The sequence below is a fragment of the Simochromis diagramma genome, unplaced genomic scaffold (genome assembly GCF_900408965.1).
Source record: "Simochromis diagramma unplaced genomic scaffold, fSimDia1.1 OVJJ01000603.1, whole genome shotgun sequence".
NCBI lineage: Eukaryota > Metazoa > Chordata > Actinopteri > Cichliformes > Cichlidae > Simochromis > Simochromis diagramma.
The window spans coordinates 7,360,791-7,369,719 of record NW_024387414.1 but is presented as its reverse complement, the minus strand read 5'-3'; the positions used below and the strand labels follow the sequence as shown (position 1 = coordinate 7,369,719).

General features: G+C 40.8%; 1 protein-coding gene across 1 annotated transcript; it reads right to left on the bottom strand.

Moving 5' to 3' along the window:
* Nucleotides 1-2,533: 2,533 nt before the first annotated feature.
* Nucleotides 2,534-6,036, bottom strand: LOC120721136 (growth arrest-specific protein 1). Its single transcript, XM_040011238.1, has one exon. It carries the CDS (start codon nt 5,247-5,249, stop codon nt 4,500-4,502), a length of 750 nt encoding a protein of 249 aa, XP_039867172.1. The 5' UTR covers nt 5,250-6,036; the 3' UTR covers nt 2,534-4,499.
* Nucleotides 6,037-8,929: the final 2,893 nt, after the last annotated feature.

Sequence of the window (8,929 nt, the reverse complement as noted above, 5' to 3'; positions counted from 1 at the left end):
AAAAGCCAAGATATTTTGATTTCCACAGTTCTTTGATTATTCTTTTTTTTATTTCTGTCACGTTCACTTTTTCCAACTTATTTCCAATATTAAATTGCCCATTTAAAAACTGGATCAGTAGATCAAAAGACAAAGTTTTGTGAAAATCAGAAAAGAGATGTATTTTGATATCTTAAAAAACTGCAGCTGTGGTTGTCATAGGTTTACGAGCGGTCTTCAAAACCAGGACTCAGATTAATGTTTGTTTTCTGTGCTCTCATTTAGCTAATAACAATCACCTGGTCATGCCAGGTGTAAATCAGTACCAGACCGTATGGTTAGAGCAGAAACAGCATGGCCCCGAAGCAACGGGATGAAGAACCATTGGGTGATGAGTTTGTGGCTGTGCTATGGAGGGGGCTGTAATTGGCTGTCGGTGCCCGTGGTGTTGGCTCAGTTTCTTTGCTTTAATCATAGTGCGAGCATGTTGCTGCCAGGAAAACTTTGGATGCAATTTTGACCCTTGTGCTTGCTTTGTTGTTTCTGGGAGTACTGCCAATTTATATTGCCTTCTTAAAAAGTCTGCTGAATAACCTTACAGTAATGCAGCCCAGAATGGGAGCTTCTTAGATGGAAAACTTATCCCACCACCCCTCCTCCAAAACATCACCGATCCTCCTCTCCTAAACCACGACCTACAGCATTGTGGCTTCGATCAGTCTCCATATTCCCTTCCTCCCTCTCTTTTTCTTTTGGTACTGTTAAAGCTACACACGAGTAGTGCTGGTATCACTGTTGCCTATAAAGAGGGGTTTGTATGTTCTGGTCCCTAAGGAGCTGGGTGACCTTGACTCCATCATCCCTCTACATAGAGAGCAGGTCGGCTAGTTGCTATGGCTCCATGGCTGTCATGAATGGAACATTGTATGCGTGTGACATAAGAACCTCCCAAATCCATGGGTCACCCCACTTTGGAGTTGGGGGAACAGGGGGGTTTGTTTTAAAGAAATGTTGAATAAAGATAATTTAGAAAATGGGCTCCAGCACACTGCTCCCTCTGTAACCCCACCCCCCCATTCTCCTCCACGCACAATCCCCAAGGCTCCTCTGTGCATGTTTGTTTTGACTTTGCTCCCAGAATTGGGGGGACAGGGTGGGTTTTTTTTGGAGGACTTTAAGATGCATGGCAGTGGTTAAGACAGACTGAACCAAAGACAGTCTAACTACATGAGACGGAGTCGTGCTATATTGTAGCTGTAGGCTGCATTGTTTCTCTATCTCGCTGTTTTTATGACAGCAGACATTTGGACCTACTTGAGAATTCCTGTGGTTTACAAAAGAAAAAAAGAAAAAATCAGTAAAGGCTGTATAGAAGTTCTCTCCAGGCTTGGAGATGTTACTGAAATTTGCCACCTGCTAGCTCAAGTAACAAACTTCCAAAACATAATTACTCAACAAATGTAGGTCTGTTTTGTCACGCAAGTATAGTGGAAAAACTTTGCTCCTCAGTTTATTCCTTTTTTGTTTGTCCCACTGCTTGTACCATTTGGACATGCCTAAAGTAACATTTGCAGAACAGGTGTGCAGCTCAGCTCACACCTAACTGCTAATGCTAATGATCATTTCACAGTTTGTTAATGACTTGCAAATACCTCAGTAACTGTGGAGGAAGCACCAAACGGTGGCTTGCTCTGAAGTAGTTCATTATATTTTCGGTCATTAGCAAAGTCACACCGACACTGGGAAAGTTTGAAGGTATATGATTAAATCTTTCCAGTATCAGCTTAGCTGCTTTTCTCTACCTTTTTCCTTTTAAAGGTTTTGTGCTTTACATCTACGTAACTATGACTCATGTGTTTGAAATGCAATATAGTACTCTTCAGAACTTCCTAACTCTTACAACCTGACCATTACCGCCCATTTCAAATGAACAAAAGGTAAAATTAACACAGGATCCAGTACTGAAAGCAATACTGACAAAACAAACCCACTCAGTCCCTTAGCTGACTTGAGAATGACTGTTTCCAGGAACCCAAAATGCTAACGTCATATAACTATTTTATAGTGAAACTTTAATGTGAAGAAATATGATTAAAATATAATAAGTGCTAGTATGTGAAGGTTTACACATTATAGCCACTTTAATGCAGATTTAGCTCATGCCACATATACCACTGAAATATCTAGACACTTTTGGATGCTCCCTTATTTCCCAAGGGGTTGCCACAACGGATGAATCTGCATGTTTGATTTGGCACTGATTTTATGCCGGATGCCCTTCCTTTTCCCTTTTATCCAGCTTTGGGACTAGCATTAAGTACATTAGCTTGTGAGCCCCTGAGACTGAGTTTGTTTCCTCTGAGTGTTGGACCGCAGATCTTTTGTGTGTAAGATGAATGGGTTGAAAACTACCGCATGGATCCTCTACATTACTTTTTAAAAAGTATTATCATTAAATATGCACATACAGTCATGAATGCTCCACTGACTTTGAGGTAATGTGCGATCACCAAAATATGACAGGGAAATGATGTAAAAATCAAGCACACATTGGTTAAAAGTTCAACATTATTTATTCCTTTTTATTCTTGGGCTACATTAGGTCATATATGTATTATAAAACGCATCCTCCAGTTTGGAGGAAGGAAGACGTGCTGAAGTGTTTACTGCTATGTTCCCAAAAAATGAGAGGAAACATTGAAAACTACATCCAAAAAACAGGTTTTGTGAACAAACTTTGAGCTACATTTGTTTATATTAAAAGCATTTAAGCGACACTTGTTTTACTGCATATGACGGTAAAATATATACACATTCTTCATACTATAGCTTCATAATTTAACACTTAACATTCATTGTTTAAGACTGCATTTCAAGTGGCAAAGACACAAACTGGCAGCTTCAGAAAAAGTGATCAAAACTAACAAAAAACTTTGTTTTTAATTTTCCCTTTTTTCAGCATAACGTGGAAGTAAGAAGTCAGACTGAAAATCTGCTGGTTTCAGTCCCTGGACCTGCAAACAGGTAAAATCAACCACGCAGCAGCTGTTCAAAGCAATGTGTGCAAGTACAAATATGAATGTGATGTTTTGCTCTGACGTTTTTAGCCTCGAAACACACAAAAGACTTCAAAGTACAATCACTGAGGAAAGGATCCCCAACATGAAAATGTAAAAGTTGTAAAAATCTCATATTATTAACTTGAGTTTATCTGTGTGTGTGTGTCATTTAGAAAATAGCTGGGTAAAATCGTTTAATTTAAAAGTATCCTGACAAATGTATCCTGACAAAATGAAGAAACACTTTCAACTTCAAGCCAACCTGTGTGACATAAAATAAGGAACATATAAGGAATTATAACTATGTTTGCTCACAGTGAACATCAAGACTACTTCTTGATGTTTTGTTTACCATTTACTGCATTGCTGCTTTAGTGTTGCTTGGTGTTACTTTAGGTGTTTTGTTCAGCAGAGTTTGTTTTGTTCATAAAACCTGACTTACTCATCCTTAACTTGCACAGTTTGTTACATATATGTGGCTTAAATCCAACATTGTGCTTTGGAAAAAGAAAGCAAAGCACTGTCAGACCACCTGTAGATGTGAGCAGTCTTGTGGACAAACTGTAAATGTTGTACGCTGACTTGTTCACTCCAGCAGCTGGCAGTTGTTCCTGGAGTGTAGCAGCAGTGTGAAAGCAGTAATAAAGATAGGGGTCTCCTTAGAGGCCTCAAATGGGGTAGGCAGTAGAATGGAGGAAGAAGGGGGTGAGGGTGGTCTCAGGAAAAGTTCAATAAAACAATCTCAAATGGGGGAGGGGAACAAGACAGAGTGCTGGAGAGGCGCTTCAGTTAATTTAAGTACTTGATCACACACCCTTGCCTGTCCTCTCACTGTTCCTACAAATATTTGAAGTGTGGCTGTTGCAACAATGAAAAGGCCCCTGAAATAGAGAGCAGAGCAAATAGAGACTGGATGGATCCAATGTTTGTCCAAGGTCTTAATAAGGCCACACTTCAAGTACCATTGAAAGCAAACCAAATAAACAGGAGCTGTTTGGGGGCAAACAAAGTGGCCGTGCGCTTCAACAAAATACGGTCTGGTTAATTTCCTCTCACTGCTACATGAAAATGTTCTTGATATTTTTGACAAAAGCTTTCTTTTAACTTAAACTGGTGGGGAATTTTAACTCGGAAAACTAAAAGGAGCATGTACAGTATACAAATCGAAAGGAAATACTTCCTGAGTGAGATGTGCATGGAGAATTGGTTGTGGAAATTTTACACAAACCCTTACAGTGCTGTCTGTCACCATGAAACTAACACGAGAAGTCTGAGGGGCCCAGGGACGAAAAAATAACTTTTCTCATCCTGCAGACCTGAATTCAAGTCCTCTGCCAGCAAAGCATCGCCTGCTCAAGTGTCTTTGAGAAAGTTACCAAGTCCTTATTAAATTAAATACGGGATAATTTTGCTTTTGTACAGTACATTTTATTCATAAAACTGTAAAAAATACCCATCCCCTTAGTATAATATCCGTGCTGTAAGAAGAAACAAGGGCAACACGCCTCTGGATAAGCTCTGAGAAGCAGAGGAGTTTTCACTAAAATCCACCTCTTTGTCATTTTTAGGGTAATTGTTTTCGTTTGGATCTTCATAACCTTTAGTCGGGTCTGAAACAACGCTGTGGTCTCCTATGGAGCAAAGTTTGCTCATGTTCTCCTTGACCACTTCACAAAAAGGCCTCTCCACTCCATCGCAAATGCAGCGGTTCAGAAGCATGCCGTTTGGGATGAACAGCATCTGCTGAATGGTGGCTTTACACCTGGAGGAGCACTTCCGGCCATTGAACAGCTGCCCGCAGTATGACAAGTAGGCTGTGAGGGAGGTGTGGCAGTTGCTGTCTTCCTCGCAGCGCTGCCGGGCCTCCATGCACCCTATACCTCCGGCGTCCTTCGGGTGTCTTCGGGGCAGGCACGGCTCTATGGCCCGCTTGGCGTTGAGGCAGTCCAGATCTTGAGCGCAGTCGCAGGTCTCCAGATCTGGCCCACTGCGGGTGTGATTCAGCCTTATCAGCGCGCTGATGCAGTGGCTGGGGCATTGCTTTCTAGTTCCTTTGATGTTACCTTCACATGCTGTCATGTATTGATTGTATGCAAGTTCGCACTCGGGTTCGTCGTGGCACCGGAAAAGCGCCTGCCAGCATATTAGCTGTGCATCCAAGGCCACCAGCACCCACGGGAGAAGTGCCAGGGCGCTGCACCAACATTTCATGCTTGGATGGAGTTGTAGTTCGGTGACGTGCACTTTCTCCACCAGCACATTAGGATCAGAGCGACTCAGGCACAGAAACTTTCACACTGAAGTTCATACAAGTTTTCTTTTCATCCGAGAGTTTTCGCAACAAACAACCTGTTAACACCGCAGCTCTTTCAAAAATTCTCCACTCACTTTTGCACCTTGGATGAGTTTGGCTCCTCCCGGTGAGATTTGCAACAGTAGAAGTCAAGATCTGACGCAGGGGATTCACCACGCGTAGTTGCAAGAAACGGAAAAGTCAATTCGGGAAGCATGTCCGTTCAAAGACGAGAAATCCAAACTCCAAAGTGCAGTCTGTCTCCGCATCACCGGTGCAAATCTGAGGTGGCCACTGAAACGCGCCATTGGGCTATCTAAAGTTTACAACTCTAACTACAATTAATGTACACAACTCAGATATTACACTAGAACTCATCTCTCCTGCCATTGCTAGTTTCGATTCTTCCCAGCGCTACTACTTTTAACATCCATCCACGCATTCATTCCAAACTTGTTGTTTTGTTTTTTTAGTTGAGAGCTATTTCTCTCAGTCCCATTTTGTCCCGCTATGTGCGTCTTTGTCCTTCTTCTGGCTGTTACGCTTCACGGTCCGCCGAGCATTTCCCCACAACACCCCTCCTCCACGAAAAAAAAGAAAGAAAAAGTCGCGCCTTTCCCCCCTCCTCTCATTTACAATCCTGGCCACCGATTGGTCGTCACTGAGGAGTCAGCCGTGGGACCCATTTCCAGGCCCACAGCAGCACAGCTCTGAGCACAAATCCTCTCAGTATATGACGAGATAGGCTGGATGAAACTGTTTATAATTTTCCTTGTATGAAACCCAGGATCTGTGTGGTCCTCCTGTAGCAAAACATAAGTGAAAGGGAGAGGCAGGCAGGGGGAGCTTGCAAAATGCATTCCTTTGCAAGAAGCTCACATCTGCAACTTCACTGCTCCAAATTTCAGCGAAGAAAAACAAATCTGTTTCTCCGGAGCAAGGAGAAACCTCAGTGATGGCTTCCTCGCCGATGAGGATTTTCACTTAAAGGTTCTCGCTAATTGTCTCCCTCCCTCGTCTCCCCATTCTGCAGAGTTTTTTAAGCCTCGATTGATAGAGGAGAAAGGGAGAGAATAGTATTTTCTGGCCCGTTTCACCCTAATTGTGTCAGATTGGCCATGTGGTGGCCCAGTGTCTTTCCAGCCTGAAGATTGTTCACGCACTGCAGCCTATCAATAGAGAGGGGTTCAGCATCAATATATTTTACAGCTATTCCCTTTCACACCACACTTGAAAACTACCAATAGCCCAGGCGTTCCTGCCATTGAAATGGAAACGAACTTTTCTAGCTTCAGGTCTGCCCTCACAGAGGGGCTGTGCCAGTTTTGCACAAACCACACAGAGCAGATGGGTGCCCAACCTGAAATCTGCAATGCAAAAGAACTGATAACATTCTGGTAATTATTGTAGCTCTGTGTCTTTAACAGGGACAGAGTCAGCACTGGAACTGCAAGTAACACTTTAAATAGTAAATTTGGGGCTTTTTAAACTTTAGTTTAACTTACTTTAATTTATTTTAATGTTAAATTAATGTTTGGATGAAATTTATAAAGCTGTAACTGGCAATTATTACTTAAAACGAGTTTAAGTAAGTGCTAAAATATAATTTTGTTTTGTTGGGTTTATACACTAAAACCAGTTGATCATGTTTTGGACAAGAGCAGACATTTTAGAGAAAACATGCAGATCAACACACAAAAAGACAGCTAGTGCATATATATGAGATCAGTCAATTAAAAAACTTTATTTGCATATCACTTTTCATGCAAATCACTGCAGTTCACTGTGTCTCACAGATGATTAACAGAGTATAATAAGTCAAAGCCACTCAAAATAAACTAAAAAGATAAAACATCATGGAAATAACATAAAGAAAATATTCTTTAAAGTAAAAGTATGTCAGTTAAATTAAGAGCAATACAAATAATAAATAAAATAAAACACAGTGTACGGGAACAAGCCAGCTCTAATCTGTGAAAAATGCTGTGATGAGAGCAGTTAAAATGAAAGCATTAAAAATAAAATAAACCTACAACTTAGACACAATGAGGTAATAAAAACAAAGTAACTTCTTGAAAAGAACACTCAGTCAAAAGCCAGATTGAAGGCATATGTTTGAAGTTCAAAGATTTCAACACTTCCAACTGCAGCGCCAATCTGAGCTAATGAAACCTTACCTACACAACAACAACAACAACAACAACAACGACAACGACGGTGGCGACAACAACAACAACTGGTAATCATTAACAAATATATAATATAGCATAGAAATTTTTTAGGTGTAAATAGGAATAATCAAATGAGTTATGGGTTATTATCAATTATATAGTGCAATATAATTAAATTCTATTTTATAATCTAATGATATGAATGGTAATGCCTTTTAACAGTATTCATGATTAGTAAACATGATTAACTACACTAGTTTTAGTATATAAATTTATAAAACGGCACTTTCTAAAATGAAGGAAGTGAACAAAAATAATAGTAGGCCTATATATGTAATAATAATAATAATAATAATAATAATAATACCTCACCAAAAACGACCATCCATCCTTACATCCACCTTTTTAGATCTTCTTAACTGCTTTTCCAGTTCAGGGTCAAGAGTCAAGGGTCACAGGTGAACTTGAGTCTATCTCATCTGTAATAGGATGACATACAGGGTACACACTGGATACATCACCAGTCTGAAATGTAATTTTTGCTGAAATCCTCAGAGCACCCATTTATTGACCTGCAGTGACCCTTCCTTGTAAGAGGACAAAGTAAACGCAAACCATGCCATTAAAAAGCCCCCCACAGGATATCAGAGCCACCAGATTCCATGACTGTAGCGGTTCTCAGGTGCACACCATCCACTCACTCACTCTTTGGAATATGCAGTATGCCCATTTGACTCTACATTTTTCCCCATCTTTGCCATCCTTTGTCTTGTGGATTTTGCACCTTTGAACTCTCTGATGTGTGTATGCCCTCAACCACAATATAGAGTTCCCTCCATGAATCTGTCAACGGATTATTCTTGATGACAGTCTGATTACAGTGACATTTCTCAATCACTTGAAGAGTGACTCCATAATATGGTAGTTTACACATTTGCTAACAAGGAAAAGCTCCCTAGTTCAATCGTGGTAGGACCTGACCCCAAATCCCATCGGGGCTGGGTCAGGAAGGGCATCCAAATCAAATAAGCAGAGTTACCTGTTATGGTAACCCCCTTCCAAATAGCTGTTAAAAGTAGCTTCTGAGTCCTCGGATACTTACTGTCTTTGCTACAGGGATGAATGGACAGTAGTCGCTGTTCCTGTTGAAACAGTGTCTGTTTGAGTCGTTTTTATGATTGAAGCTCCTGCTTTAAGTGCTTGGACCCTATTTCAAAGTCATGACTGCATTCATAGCATTCACATAGAGAATCATCCCTGAGCTAAAAATTATTACTGTGCGTATGTATGCTGTGAACTGGTGCATATGTGAATGGATTCATTGTGTTTCTCCACTTATTTGTTCGGGTTTTTCCTTTAAACTTTCCTCTTTCATGTGTGGATTACTTGACTCATTCGGTCAGCACACTGCTGCCAGAGATAATGAG

Coding starts and splice junctions, on each gene's coding strand:
- LOC120721136 (XM_040011238.1), bottom strand. CDS start 5,249: ATGAAATGTTGGTGCAGCGCCCTGGCACTTCTCCCGTGGGTGCTGGTG.